At 43.0% G+C, this 16,158-nt stretch overlaps 1 protein-coding gene across 5 annotated transcripts in view; it reads left to right on the top strand.

The window, feature by feature from the left end:
• Positions 1–16,158, top strand: part of LOC143335403 (CUB and sushi domain-containing protein 3-like) — a 318,991-nt gene that overhangs the window by 124,870 nt on the left and 177,963 nt on the right. For all 5 annotated transcript variants that reach the window (XM_076754808.1, XM_076754807.1, XM_076754806.1 and 2 more), the window contains exon 5: positions 6,064–6,261. In XM_076754808.1, coding sequence (XP_076610923.1) covers positions 6,064–6,261 — 198 coding nt within the window. The remainder of the gene's footprint in view (positions 1–6,063; positions 6,262–16,158) is intronic.

Below are 16,158 nucleotides of genomic sequence, written 5' to 3'. Positions count from 1 at the left end.
ACACACACACATGCACACGCACGCACACACACACACACACACACACACACACACGCACACCTTCCACTGCCTCTTAGTCCTTTTCCCTCCATTAATAGTTTCATAATTAATCATAATTACACCATCACCAAGCAGCTTCCAATCAAAAGTGGTTGAGGGTAGGTGTGTGTGTGTGTGTGTGTGTGTGTGTGTGTGTGTGTGTGTGTGTGTGTGTGTGTGTGTGTGTGTCTGGCTTTGTGTGTGGTTTATTAGTTCCTGTCCTTCATTCTGTATAAAGGGTCAGAAGAGACAAAACAAAAGTAACCCCAGACAAAACGGTTTTATTAAGCGTCCGTCTTTTCCATTAATGTTCCCTGTGACATCAGCGGTACAGGACGGATAAAGAGTGAGAAATGTAAGTTTCAGCTATTGAAATAGTTGGTTATGGTTATATAAAGATATTTAGAAGCAGCCGACATTAATTGTAACGGTGCAGACCTCACACTCGGTCTCTGGCGTGAACGTTTCATCCACTCCTCACGTGTTCACGGCCCTGACCCTCCTTTCACTTCCACTGGACTACAGACAGGAAACACTGCTTCCTGCTTTCCAGGATGGTGCAGCAGGCTTGTTGATTCTCGAAAATGATCGTCCTTACAGAGTACATTAAAAAAGTCAAACAGCAGAAACAGAAAAAAACTTCCTCGGTCTCTCACAGTTCTGTTTTGTATTTTACCTTTTATCGCCACACTTCCTGTGAAAATGGCTCTGGCTCAGTCTTTTAGGAGCCAATTAGGCAACCTGTGTTTTTTGGCAACACGGTGAAAGCGGAGTAACTGTGCCGCCATCATCGGGCTGTGGGTTTTATCAAAACGCACGAGTTATGGTGGAGCATTTTGAAACGTTCACCGTTGAGTGGTCATGTAATCACAAATCAAGTGGATGATTGGTGCAGGAATGGACCTCAGTATAAACTACCCTAAATGCTTTCCCTGCTGTAATGTGCAGAGGTGGAATACAGCCATTATCTTCACACAAATACTGCAGAGGTGGACTGTTTTTAGGTACTTGTGTCTAAATTAGGCATTTCCATTACTGGGAAGTTGAGAAGTTTAGTTACACAACAGTTGTCTGGCGCAGTCCTCTCACAGTGTTTTTGAAGAAAAAGCTCAAATCAGGGATTTGTTTGGCCGGGCATGGTCTCAAGTGTCCTTTTTAGATCAAGAGAAGGTCTCTTACTTCAACAATCAGGAATGAATCCACCCTCAGGGTTCAGGTCATTTTGGGCTCGTGTAAGGAACACTCTCATTATTATTATTAATGTCGCCTGCCCTCTTGTTGTGTCGTGAACTATTTCAAAGCCATAGAAAGCCAGTGTCTTCATCAACAATGAAGAGGGAAGTGCGCGCTGCCCTGACCGCTCTTACCAAGCATTATGAGCCGCACTTTAGTTTGTTTTTTCTATTTCAGCCACACTCTTTAAACTTTTATTAGAAAGAGACGTGCAGTAGTTTAATACACTTATTTATTGTAGAATAGCAGCTTCCTTCCTTCGTTCCCTCCTCAGTGTTTTTGTTCGTTTGCTCAGCATGATCCCTATTAATGGGCTTTTTTGCATTTTTTTTTGCTGGTAATGCTTTTGAAGAGAAAGGTGTCACAGTTTTCAAATGCCGGATGTCTCAGCTTGGCATTAATCTTTTCATATTAAAAAGCACACAGCCATGTAAAATAATTCCATATTATCCTATTCATGATTGTTGAGCTGTCATAGAATTTGAGGAAATTGCCTGAATCTCAGTATGAATGACAGTTGCTTGACAGCCCTGCAGCAACTTCCTAACAATGGGGCCATTGTTTGAGGGGGGAAAATTGTCAATATAAAGATATGGATGTGTTATAGTTGAGCAAAATGGGCCCAAAAATGACTTCTTTTTTTTCCCAAATGTAACACTCCAGTGTTTCCAAAGCTCCAACAAAACCTCTTAAGCCTCAGCAGCACTTTTCTGAACTCCCTCAGAAAAAATGAAAGTTTCCATAATGTATACTAGTTGAAAGGCACATGTTAATGCATAGATGAACCAACAAAGATTACTGCATGGTAAATACCACAGGCTCAGCTGCTAATATTTCTTGTCTACCGTGTGATTGATTAACTCATCAAATCAGAAGTATTTGTATTTGTATAGTGAGAATGGTAACGCTTATCCATCACTGTGAACAAGAAACTGGCAATCTTTAATCAGCACTAATGTCAGACTGAAGAAACACAACATGTTCTTCACATTTCATGTATATACACATTTGGCAACATTACAAGATATCTTCTCATATCTGCTTGTCCGACACACAGACTACCATACATAGTTAGCAGTGTTCATGAGAAAAAATATAAATTACTGTCATATAAGTTGAATGACCACTGTGGGATCGAAGTATTAATGATACTATAAACAGACTGTTGTGAAACTAAATCTGTGTTTTTTGTTTCTGGCTTTGTCAGGAGGCCACCCGACCACAAAAATGATGTGCAACTTGTGCTATAAACTTTGATGAACTTAACAGACTAAAAGTGTTTTATGACACAAGTTCCCCACAAGTCTATAAAAAGAGTTGGTCAAAGTGTTGAATAAATCAAAATGACAAGCACCTGACTGGAAAGTGGACAGCCAGTGAAACCTTTTATGGTTCTAAGTGGCCTGGAACACATATCTGTTTGTTACACACCTCCGGACTCATTCGTCTGTTCTCTCGCCGTCCTTATAAACCTGATATCTTTCATGGGCAAATGTCTTGAAAGGAGTTTCTGAAAATCATTTTTCAGATGGTTAATGGAAATCCATGTACATGTTTCTTCTTCTATGCTTTATTTTCACGCATTTCAGCATCTATTATGTTCTGACATAAAACTTGGTTCATCTTTTATCGAAGTTACTGCTGACAGAGGTGTAAAAGCTCCAGACTCATTGAATCATCCCTCTCTGGCTCTGCCTCTCTTTCCTTTTTCTGTCTCCCTCTCCGTCTCTCTCTCTCTCTCTCTCTCCGTCTTTCACTCCCCCTCTCCAACCCTCCAGCCTGCAGTGTCATCCGTCTCACTAAAAACTCTGAAAGCATGGCAGCGTTCTCTCCGTCGCTTTTTACCCCCCACTCACTTCTTTTCTCCCATCTCAGTTCCTCCGTCTCACGCTCCCTGTACCTGGACTCTGCTGTAATTGCTTATCTAGGGAGAAATAAAAGCCAGGTAAATTGTGTGTGTGATTGTGTGTGTGTGTGTGTGTGTGTGTGTGTGTGTGTGTGTGTGAGATGGAGAAAAAGTAGCTGCATGCTGGCGTCTGCTCTACATGCAGGCCTCTGTGTGCCCCTATATGTGTGTGTATGTGTGTGTGACTAATGCAGATAGTTCTACAGATGGCCCATAAAAGCAGCAGCTTGTAATGAAGCATCTGAGACTGAAATCATAGTTATGGTAAACTGGGGAGAGACAGAGAAAGGGAAAGAGAGTCAGAGATAGATGGATGGAGAGAGAGAATGGAGAGGAGGAAGAAGTGAGGGTAAGAGAATAAATAAGAGAGGACAGGCAGCTATAAACCATGAAAAGGAGTGTGGTATAGCTGTTGGCTACTGAATAAACTAGTGTAATGAAACTATGTGATGTTCACAATAAACTAGGGAGAGAAAGAAAGGAGGAACGAAGGGATGGACAGAAGGGTGATATAGTGGTATGGTTGGAACAGGAGGGAGAGGGAAGGAGCTGGCATGTCATCAAAGTTTTTAGTTGAGGAGGAGGGAGCAGGGGAACAGGAGGGGAGGGGATGGGTGGAGTGTGACAGGAAGAGACATTGAGGGAAGAGTGGGGAGAGATTAAAAAAACAGGGGATGTGGGAATGAAAGATAAAAAGAAGGGGCTTATGGGGCAGAGACAGATGGAGAAAAGGAGGAAGAAAGATTAAAAAAGAGGGAAAATGAAGCAGAGGAAACAAGAAACTTTATGAAAAATGCAGGCGATGGAACAAAGGATGAAAATGTGATGGCATGGCTAAGGAGGGAAAACCTTTGTGTGTGCGTTACGACCACGAATAGACCAGTTGTGTGTGCGTGTGTGCGTGTGCATGTGTGTGTGTATTGGTGTGAGAAAATGTGTGCCTGATAGGACGCTGAACAGCAAACATCCTGACACTGAGTTGGACCACACTGACTAGCAAAATCAATAGGCCAACAGGTCGCAACACTAGGCCACCCTGACAGCCAATCACAAAACAGCACGGGGGGGGGGGGGGGTCGCCGCAGTGATGGATGACCCTGGGTGCGCGCGTGTGTGTATGTGCATGTGCGCTTGTGTCCAAGTGTGTCTTGTCAGTGTGCGTTTCTCTGTAACTGTGTGTCTGTGTGAAGATAAGGAGGACGGAGGTAGGGGGGGTTTGGGGGGGGGGGGGTCTGTCAGGGTCTTTACCAAAACGTCCTCTTCCGTTTATGCTGTCCATGCACCAGGATTAAGTACACCCTCTAAAAAAAAAAAAAAAACGTTAAAGGGAAACTTTATTTCAACTGATTACAGCACATGGAGCTTGGCTTGGTTTTTTTTGTAATGTAAACTCAGTTAGAGGCAGAGGTCTTTCTGTTATTAAAATCTTTTTAATGATAATAATAATAATAATAATAATAAAACGGCAGCAAGTTTCATTTAGAGGAAACTGAAAGAGCGTTTTTGCATGCAGCCACTGATAAACGCAAAATGTCCATCCAACCCTGAGAGGAGTCAGCAGCAGTGAGGCTGCAGTGGAGCCGCAGCAGCAGGGAGCGCAGAGAGAGGGGGGGGGGGCTGTCATTGGAAAGGTGTGACAATAAAGTTACTGCATAAATTAAACAGCCAAGCAATCCAAGAATCACTCAATCGATTCATTTGCTGACATCAGATCTCCTCCGCCCGCTGTCTGCTTTGTGAATGACAATTACACGTTTTTGGCCGTTAGCGTGGAAAAGCTTCCCTCGCTCTCCAGCTTCTCACTCAGAGATCATTGAGCGTATTTCTGAAGTTTGAGGAGCGAAGCGCTCTAAGGTTTCCAGAGTTTCTGGTGACATCTTCAGAAAAAGTCCGGCTCTGTCTCCTGCATTCATTTGGGAGCATATTGAGCATAATCTTTGTCGCTACCACTGTCGATCCCTCCCTTTCTCTCCTTTTAGCTCTCCCCGTTCCCCCCTTTCCCTCCCCTCTGTCTGAGTAGTTTCACAGTGCTATCTATCATGTTGGGCATCCTCTGTCTCTGTCTGCCTGTCTCCTGTTTTTTCCACCTCCCCCTCTTTCTGTCTCTCTCTGCTCTTGCCTCCCCCTCACCCAATCGGTCTGTCTCCCTCCCGCCCCTCCCTAACCCCCTATCTGTCTGAACAGTTTCATAGTTGTATCAATCAAGTTCAAACAATAAGCCTGGAGTTGGTCCCTGTTCTCCCATCTACTTCCTGGTTTATGGTTTGTAATACCCCTTCTCTGTCTCTCTGTCGGTCTCTCTCCCTCTCTCTGCTGTGTGTGTGTTTGTGTGTGCGGGTGTTTATATGCACACTTGTGCATATGTCTCAGGCATGGAACTGTTAATGTATCTGCAGGGAATAATGTGATTAACTATAAAACACTCTGATATTGTCTCCCTCCCTTTCTCTGGGGCTGAATTTAGTCAGCTTTGACTGGGAGTGCAGTCAAAATATTCTTTTTACATCACTCATGCTTGGAAATATGTATTACAAAGAACTACAGATTTAAGGACCTTGCTGTATGTGTGCTTGTGGTAAGAGTTCAGAAGAGGTTGTGACAGTGTATAGGTGCTTAAACTGCGTCATCACAAGGCAACCGTCTTTTTCATCTGACCATGACGGTACGTTTTTGATGCTAGGTGCAGAGTGTGGACTCCTGTAAGCGCTCCAGAACAGTGTCTGGATTGGACGCATCGCTGAGCGAGAGCTGGGCGTATTATTTGGTTGAGTGAGGGTTGAGTTAGGGGATATGCATAGTTTAACATTTCAGTGCAATTAATTCAGAAGAGCAATTGAAAAAGCTGAAATCTTTCTCCCTTTCTCATTTTCTCTCCCCCTCTGCAGAACTCCACAGTACATCTTGTGGAAACCCTGGTATCCCGCCCAAAGCGGTGCTAAGTGGTGGCGGACGTTTTGCCGTGGGAGACCGTGTGCGGTACAGCTGCGTTCCTGGTTACGTCTTAGACGGCCATGCCACACTCACCTGCATTACCAATGCTGGGAACACCGCCGTCTGGGACTTTCCTGCTCCAATTTGTCGAGGTATGGACGACTAAACCTGTATGTATGTCTACATATGAAGAGTTTTATTCTGAAGTGAAATCCATTGAAAGGATACCATCGAGTTTGAGCTACTACTCAAAATTAAGACAAATGACGGCAACGGAAATTACAATACTTGCAATTAATTTGGGTTTTTATAACAATAAACAACAGTTAACTTCATGTAAGGCTCTCCCAGAACAAATAATTTAGAATTTTGGAATAAAACCCTTCATATCATTTATGTGTATATGTGTGTGTATGTGAGAGAGACAGACAGACTGCGCATGTGTGTGTGTATGTGAAAGCACGCGAGGCAGGCAATCCAAGAATGCTCGTGTGCTCAGTGTGTGCCTACGGTTTGTGTGTGCCTCTATATGCGTTAGGTTATAATCAAAGGTGTGTGTGGGAGAGAGGCAAGTGTGCGCAGTGTACTGTGTGCTGTTGTCTATTTTTGGATTCTGGGTTAGGTTTAGATTGTCTCTGTACATAGGGTTGTGTGCTGTGCCACACTGCTGTGCATAGGCTGAGAGAGAACTCTGTTTTACTCTGTGAATTTGTACCAGCATACATCCCCCGTATTCCATAGGTGGAAATGTGTGTGTGCACAATAAGTTTATTTTATTTAAAAGTAGCAGTAGTATCTAAAATAAATTATATGCACTAACATCTAAAAATGCCTAATATTAGCATTGTAGATAATAATTACATTAAAGCTCCATTGTTCAGTTTCTGTTTTTTCATCGCATCTATGTAAATAACTCCCTGTCACGGAGAGGCTTGCTTGTACAATCAGTCTTCTGAGAATCACACCCACAGTCTTCGGATTCATTCTGCCCTCAGCTGCTGACAGCTCATTGTTTTACATTGTCAGTCATACGGTTGAGTCCCAGCGGCTCTCGTTGGGCCCCATTTCCAAAAAAGTCTGTACCACAACCACAAGTGGAAGAAGATCCAGTTTGACAGCCTTGAGATCATATGTTCCTGATCACAATATGCTCATCGATGACCGCACCCTTGAAGCCTGAGAAAGTCTGAGGTGAATGCCTATATATTGTTTTCCTTTCTTTCGTGGACATTGCGAATACGTCCAAATACATGTAGTATTGATATCAAGTCAAAATAGTCATCATTATGGGTGAATCCACCTCCTCCTCCTGCATGCTCAACCCCTCGCCTAAACCAGAGTATTTCTAATAAGTCAGAAGGCAGCTGACATGCACAAATGTGCTACATGTGGCCACCTGTGCTACGAGGTTTGGACAGCAGGCCTGCTTAGCACGTCCTCACATGACGTGTGAGGGACAGTTGGTGGCGATACTGCACCTCTATTGCATTTCTGTTCTCATCTGGAACCTCAAAGCTTACGTTTTCAAAGAAAATCAGTTTTGCTGTTTTGAGTATTTTGTTTTCAACGTGATATACATACAGCGAATACAAGCATATGCCATAGATGCAGATATACCTTGACTCTTTTGTCATTAAAGCTGCGTAATCAGGGATTCTTCATACCTCCCTTGATGTGATTCCATTGACATCAATCACCTGAACTTTCCAGGGCAGAGGCAGTGATTTAGTTATGATATCAAACTTTGCTGCTCCCCCCTGAATGCATTCCGGTCGTCGATCTGATAAGCAACACAGAGTCAGTCATCCAGAAGAGCGCCATCCCTCAACACGCAGGAGAAGGCACTTAAACTTCTCAGGGGGGACCTGAATCTCTCCATCCTCCCAGGAGAGAGGGGGAGGATTCACAGTATTGAACTTGGAGGACTATCAGTTCATGGTATGTGCGTTCCTCAGTGATGCAAGCACAAGCGATAAACAAAACAGACACCACCAACGGCTATGAAGAAAGAAGGCAATGAATTGCTTGCAATTGGTGGAAACGCAGAAGGTGTAGATCACCTTAGCATCCACCTCCGGGCAAACTTACGTAGGAGCTGTACTCTGACTAAATGTCAGCAGCAATGATTTGGGAGATTCTGTCAGCAAGACGCAAGGACACACACTGGAAGCATTCACGCCAATGTTGATGTGTGATGACTGTGGAGAGGACTACAGTGACAGCAGCTGGAGCCCAACCTGATCAACAGACAGAACACAATCCAGGCCAGGTACTCCCTATTGGACCTTTGCTGGAACACGGCAAAGCAGGAGACGACTGTTTTCTGTAGACAGGGCTCCCTCCCTCCTGTGGTCCGTCTGTATATTTAGGATGTGGTAGGTAAGACATTGAAAGCTGCCTGGTGGTCATTGGTTCAGATGTATGGATGTCACAAAAGAAGAACATGCAGGTTAATGTTGTCATGGATCACCTCTGTGGAAGCTAGTGGCAGATTCATTCAGAGGGAGAAGCAGACAAATAGCCTGGTGTGTCTGGACTGTGCCATTTCGGGCAAAGATGGTGGATCCTGCGTGATCATTCTTTGAAGTTCAATGCAAAGGATTTCCCCACTCAATAGAACTGATAACACATATTTAATGCCTCCTGTCAAATCGGTTTTACATTCTATTATGTTGAATGTCTGACTAAAACGGCAGGAAAAACACGCTCAAATCCAGTACACGTGCGACAGCTAAGAGAGTGGCATTAATGCCATCAGCAGTTATGTCATTTTTTTTTATTATTTATCGTTTTGTTTACAGCAGACACTGCCAAATAAAGTTTGTATTCCCTACATCTTAAGAGGGAACACAAAAACAATGTGCTGAATTGTCGCACAGCATACCTCAGCGTGCAGTGAGCTGTAATTTGGGTCTAGGGAAGGAAGAAGGGGAGGTGAGCGGGGGAAGAGGGAGGGAAGAGGGGGGAAATGGCAACGTGTCAGAGCTGGATTAGCAATGTCTCTGTCACTCTGTCAGTAAGGCTAAGAGGAGCCAAGCTCCTAATTCGTTCACACCAACTCAGAAACACAACGTACACAACTATTCACACCCCTCCCACATACACACAACATGCATAGAAAACATACCCACACAGACACACTCACATGCACACACAAAGTTGTGAAAGTGTGTGTGTGTGTGTGTGTGTGTGTGTGTGTGTGCGTGTCACCTAGAGGCATTCATACCAGCCGTAATAGCTTTCTATCAATTATTCAGCCACGCAATCAAATGACTTGAAATGCATTTCGCAATATCATCGGAAATGTGCTCTCTTTCTCTCTTTCTCTCTTTCTTTCTCTTCTTTTTGTCCATTTATTCTCACAATCACATACATGTGAAAAGCACCTTTCTATATATACAAGTGTCCTTAAATGATCACGTATTCATCATGAATAGATAAGTACGGATTGGGAAAGTGCTTCTACCTTCAGCTCTGTATTCACAGTCTTCTCTCACCTCTATAGATGAAATCAAGAGACCATATTTTTTCCATCACTGAGCGAGAGAACATGCTGTAGGTGCACACTGTGGTTAGTGGATATTTTACACCAGGAATATTCTCGTTCAGTCCACTAAATGCTGTGTTTGAGTTTCTCTCCCACAGGTACTCAGTCCAGTGGGACTGGGGAATTTAAATTACCCTTAGGTGTAAATATGAAGGTTGGTTTCATAACTCTCTTCCTTTCAGTTGGAGCCACTATGGCCCTGAGTGCAGAATGAATCTACAAAATAAATGCACCTTAAATTATAATGCAACTGCAGTTTTGGATAAAACCACAGAGAAGAGTTAACACGCCTGTGACATGGTCTATGAAAGTATTTGCATCATGGCTTTGGATCTCATTATATTGAACAGGTGTTGCTGTTACTGTTCACTTTATGCATTTTGTATATTCGAAATTTTTATTGTCCGTGTTGGAATGCCACCAGTGAGTGATCGCAATGCAAATTAGATTTTCTAACAGGCATATAAAAGACTGCCGTCTCTAGGAACATATAATACCATGCCAGTCTACTGATGGTGGTTCTAGTGGTTTAGAGAGACATCATTTTTGGACGCAGTTGGTATGAGTGGAAATGTAGTCCCACTGCTAATATTATTTACTGCCAGAACTCAGTTTGCCTCTTTGTTCACCATATGCCATGTAGATAACTTTTGATTTATGACCCAAATTTCCGCAGAACAAGAAGTCACCAGACTACACTTTGAGGTCTCGAATCACCACAACAGACCGTGAATTTTCCAAGCGATATAGTGTGCTTTGTAGAATACACTCTTGCGCTTAACACTGAAGTGAGGTCCTCCTGTTGTAATTATTTTGATGTGCCAGTAAAGCTGATTAAAGATGTGGCTGATGGATCAGCCCAGTCTCATGCCAAAGCGTGTAATAGACCTGCTGATCCACAAGAGGATGGTGTGTCAGTGTGACGGCTTGCCTCGCCAGTAATGGTGGGAACACAGAACAAGCGTTGTATAAAGGGCAACAAAGTCTGTCTAGGGGTGAATGTTGGGGTAGAGTGGGAGATCACTCGTGTGACTTTGAAACTGGTAGTTATTGTGGATTGTGAAGTAGTTATTTTAAGACAAGTCCCTGAGCCTGACCAGGTAGGAGTGGTGCCTGTAGTTTTGGAAAGGAGACATGGTCACATGAACAGGACGTTGTTTAACTTTAAAAACCTTAAACAGGCTAAGTGAAAGGGATGTCACTGTGTGTCAACGTCATCGCTTTTTACTGGTCGCACTGGGTATCAAGTAGCTAAGCTAACAAAGCTATTCAGAAACATTAACTACTACCATTAAGTTTATATCCCGTTTTCTGTGAACTAATTTGAAAAAAGAAAGTCTCGAAGACAGGTTGATGAAGAGCACATGGCAGCTTTAAGTAGGCCCTTTGCAGGACTAATGTACTAAGTTTTGTAGCTGGATGACTTGAATGATGACGACAGCAACAGAAAGCTAGGGACAGAAAACAGGAAGTTGTGTCACGTACCAAGGCTCCAGTAGAGGCCGGTGGAGTTTCGGATTGTTTAATTAGTAATCCGGAGAGTTTGGGATTGGTTGGGAACCATTGCAGATGTGGACCCACAGGTCCACTGAGTCACTCTGTGGTTTTTAGGTACACAGATAACTTCACTTGACTTGACTTGACATATGTAACTTTACGACAGCAGAGCAAATCTTACCAACACCATTTAAAATTGGGTTAGTATGTGAAGGTTGCTGTTTCAGCACACTTTCACTGTACCCAAACCGTGTTATATAGTACCGTGAGCAAAATATGATGGAAAAACACTGCACGGTTACAGTACAGTACACTAATGCATGCAGTAGAAAAAGGATACGTGTTATGGAGAGATTCCACGTGGACCTCCGAGTGCATCTGTGTGTTTGTGCGTTTATGTATGAGTGTCAGTATGTGTGCTTCTACTAAGTTGATGCAGAATTATTTACAGGACAGAAACACCCTTCAGCATTCAAGGCATCCATATTCACGCAAATTCACACACACGCACACACATGAGCATAGTTGGCCCTGAGAAAATTTCATCATGATCTCACAGATACAGAATATGCTTCTGAATATTCATGGTTTGGGTGGATGTGTATATGTGGATGTGCGCATAAGTGTGTGGGGTGGGGGTGGTTTGAGTGAAAGAGAGCAAGACAGAGATAAACAGAGACATAGCATCAGTGAATATGGTGTGCATGTCTCTGTGGTGCAAGGAGGAGAGTTAGATTTAGGAGAAACTGACTGACCCTGTGCATGTTTTCAGTATGTGCAGTTGCATTAATACACTTTGAATCATTTAGTATGCCATAAAGGCAAATTGATTTCTGTATAATATCTTCAAGTCACAATAAGGCCATTTGGACGAGAGAAAGAGAGATAGGCGGCACAAAAGAGCACGAGAGTTGAGGGGAGGAGAGAGAGAAGGGAAGAGCTAGAAGGAGAGGAAGTAGGGGGTTATTGTTGGAATTGAAAAAGTAATAATGTGCTCTGACAAAACTCAAAATTAGACCGGCTGAGAAACGGAAATGAAATGAGCGTGTGCGCGGTTGTTTGCGAGTGCGTGCTTGTGTGTAGTCAGCAGAACGTGATTGAGGTTGCTGCTGCTTGGGTGGATGTTTTCGTGTCTGCACAAGGGTGCGCGCGTTATTGGTTGAGCTCGTAGCACTAATTCTGCTGCAGTGTGATCGGGCAACACTTGAATGTTTCTCCTGTTGTGAGCAATAACACTGCAGTCGTACTGTGTTCCACATGAGGCCGTGCTGTGGTGGAGTTTAACTTAAGCCCTCAGCTCATGCTTGTACATCCTAACCTATCCCTTACCCTCACCTGCCGGGAGTTCTCCAGAGTTGACATGTATGTGTACAGAGCTTGTCAATGAAAAGGTGTCAGTAGATGCAAACTGACTAATTAAGAAAAACAATGATTCTGTGCTTTGAAAGCGTGTCCTGAAGATGTAAGACTCCACTTCTTGAAAATACAGAAACAGGAGGAAATGTGAAAGAAACTATAGAAAAATAAGACAAACTACTGGAATTTCAGGTGAGTTTTGAGATCAGTCCAAGTGCTCACTGTCGCACACACGCAGGCACACACTGTCGGGTGTGCGTCATAAGCTAGCTACAGGCTAGCGTGTGTACTTTTGCTGCATTTGCTGTTTGTGCTGACTCCAAACCACTCAAGCCATCGTATTTGCAGGAATGTAGCAAGGCTGAAATGCACATTCAGTTTCAAAGCTCCTTCGGTAAAAGCTCAGTGAGTAACTCGCTGGAGGTTGTAGCTGATGGGGCTCCACTACAACTTTTAACTTTCTAACTCAATATTTACTTAGTGCTTAACTAGAATTGTCTCAAAAGTCACTGCCATATAAGAATGTATTTTTTTAGCTTCAGTGTTTTTCGGTGCAGACTGACATACCAAACACACGTCTGACAGCAAGGAAGCACATTCGTTTGTATCTGTTCATTTTAGCTTAACAGGATAAAATATACTAACAGAAAGACACAAAGGTGCATTAACACAGGTATGTGTTAATGCATGCATTTACACATACGTATTATGTGGATATGTGGGTGTTGAAATTAAGTAAGCATAAAGTAAATGAACAAACCTGTTGTAGAATCTTTTCTCTCTGATCTGACCTTTATGAAGGTGTGTGTATGTGTTTCTGCTGTGTAATGCCATTAATCTGAAATGAACAATAAATAACCCATAATCATTTCTAAAGGTTAATAAGTCATTTTGCGGCAGTGTGGAAATGTATTTTATGGTATTCACATTATATTCAGCTCACAGAGCCCAAATCAGAAGACAGCAAACAGGAAATCACTTGGACATTAATTCACGTATTTTCACCTCTTTTAGGAAGGTGACCTTTTCACGTGCAGTTATTTTCCTACAGGCATTGGCAATTTTATCCATTCAATTATTATTCATTGTTATTTCATTATTGTTTACTATAGCAGCAATGCTAAGGAGGGCATTTTAATGTACTTTACAGTATGATGGTAAGGATGAGGTGCAGGTGCTTTCTACTTAGCAGCACTTAAGTTCGTGCCCTGGCCTCGGAGTGGCTTTTGGGAGCACAGGGGAGACATCTCAGATTGGCCCAGAGAATCAGCCTGCTGTTACACGAAAACAAAAGGAAAAGGAATTTACAGCAAAAACACAAGGAGGCTACACCCACTCACAATGTAAACCTCCAGCAGTGTGCGTTTGTACACAGTAAAATGAATATGAGAATGAGAGCGTGCAGTTCTGACAAAAAAGAAATGAAAATCACACATTTAAGGTTGTATGAGACATTTAAAATAAGCGCTGGAGTGTGTGAATTGCCAGATGAAGACAGCTTGTTAATGTGGTGGCCTTTACTCCTTTAACTGAAACAAACTAAGAATAACCTGTGAGACAACAGCGCCAGGATGTGTTGTGCGTCAACTTTCTGTATAAGGATGTTTCTGACATGATGGCCTTGAGCAGATGTTTGCTTTGAATCTGAGTTTGCAGCAAAAATGTCTTTCACAGTCCTGAAAATCCACATTTTGGAAAATGCCAGCAGAGGGTATTTCTATGCATCGAATATTTAAGTCATAGGCTTTATAAAATGCTGCATCACATGGTATATGCCCCTTTCACTTGAAAACACACACAAAAAAAAACCCAAACCAGGTGTTAAGCAGTCGATATTAGATTAAACTATATACAGTATTTCCTCAGCGTAAGCCTATTGAGGATGTGTGCTCTTTTTTCAATAACATTCTGCCAGAGTCAGTACTTTAAACTCTGCTGAAGTTGGTTGTTTGACTTCCACATAAACTTTCTATGACTTTCACAATTCACTTTGCATCTGTGTGTGTGTGAGTGACTGCCTCTGACAGCGTGCATGACTGTTTGTGTCGGTGACTTTGTGTGCGTACGAGTGTGCGTTTTGCCCGGAAATGACAAGGATTGCTGCTTGGTGAAATGGCGAGATCGTCATGGTGCGGCGGTTTTGTTATCGTCACGACAGCGTTAAGTTTCCAGGTAGCATCTTTTTATTCCTTCTTCCTCTTTTCTCAGCTTCTGGCACGTCTTCGCTCCTTCTGACTGTCCTCTCCTCAGGTAGCAGTGCAACAGGGGGCTGGCGCACAAACTGTGAGCTCTTCTGTTCCCAAGGAAATGAGCTCTTGTCAGAACAGTGGATAAAATGATTACAATTAAGAAGTCAGCCAAGTACAACTAAGGCATTTTCCTTTTAATCTTGAAATTATAATCTCTGTGCTGAACAACTCCATCTGCTGCGGAAGGCCAGGAGTCTGAGAGAGATTCTGCTCCAGAGCCACAATAGTTAAGGCAATGGCCAGTCCAGCATTTCTCGTCTCTTTCTGCTGCATTTTCTCAGTTTTAGTGTGTGTGTGATGTTGTTTCATGCATCAGATACCAACACAAAGAGAGAAGAGAGGGACAGCAATGCCAATTCGACATACTGTATGTCATGGGTGCCGCCAAGTGGGGGCCATGGCCGCTCTGATACAAGCAAGCACCCCTCCCCTTCCCCCTCCCTATGCATAATATACATTTTTGAGGGGGCCAAAGTGTGTGTGTGTGTGTGTGTGTGTGTGTGTGTGTGTGTGCGTGTGTGTGTGTGTGTGTGTGCGTGTGCATATCTGCCTGTGTGCCAAGCAGTATGAACTAGTTCAGCTGAGCTCTGACAGATTACAGTATTTACACAGGTAGTTACACACACACACACACACACACACACACACACACACACACACACACACACACACTCTCACTCTGGCACATACACAGTCCCCCCTTGCAGTGCAGGAGATTCAGTCTGAGCCGTCATATTGATTCAAACATGTTGCACAGACACTCAGACTGGCTCTATGTTTATGTGTTCATGTGCAAATGTGCATGCATCAGTGTGTGTTTGTGTGTGTGCATGTGTGTGTGTATATGAGCTATAGCATATCTACTTCTTAGTGAGGAGAATCAAAGAGTTTTGAGTCTCCTGGAATGATCTAATTAACTTCTTTCTATCAGCGGTAGAAATTTCCTCTCGCCAACAAGTTCAGCTTTCATCAACTCTGAAGAGTAATCTGGTCATTTTTCCTCATTAGTGTCCAGGCATGACAAAAGAGGACATTTTCAACAGGTCAGTGTGCTGACCTTATCCAATTAGCATCATGAATTAATGGTTGCAGCTGGAAATGCAGGAGACAAAGAGGCTGCATGCTTCCGCTGCAGTGACGACCAGCTCGTCTGATATGCATCAGTGTTGGGAGTTCACACTAAAGCATTGACCCTCATTCCTGTTAATTCAGCTAATTATTTCAAAGCATGTCTAATTATGAACATATGTCAAAAGAACATGTTGTGTTGATTTGCTTTACAGTACATGACAAGCCAGAAATAGCTTTGAAATCCAACACCCCGAGCAACACCTTTCTCTGATGATGAACAATGGTTGGTAGGTGGTTAGATATCAGTCCCACAGACCTAGAAAGGATTA

Source organism: Chaetodon auriga, chromosome 17, assembly GCF_051107435.1.
Source record: "Chaetodon auriga isolate fChaAug3 chromosome 17, fChaAug3.hap1, whole genome shotgun sequence".
NCBI classification, from domain to species: Eukaryota; Metazoa; Chordata; class Actinopteri; order Chaetodontiformes; family Chaetodontidae; genus Chaetodon; species Chaetodon auriga.
The sequence above is the reverse complement of the archived record's forward strand: the minus strand, read 5'-3'. Positions and strand labels throughout refer to the sequence as shown.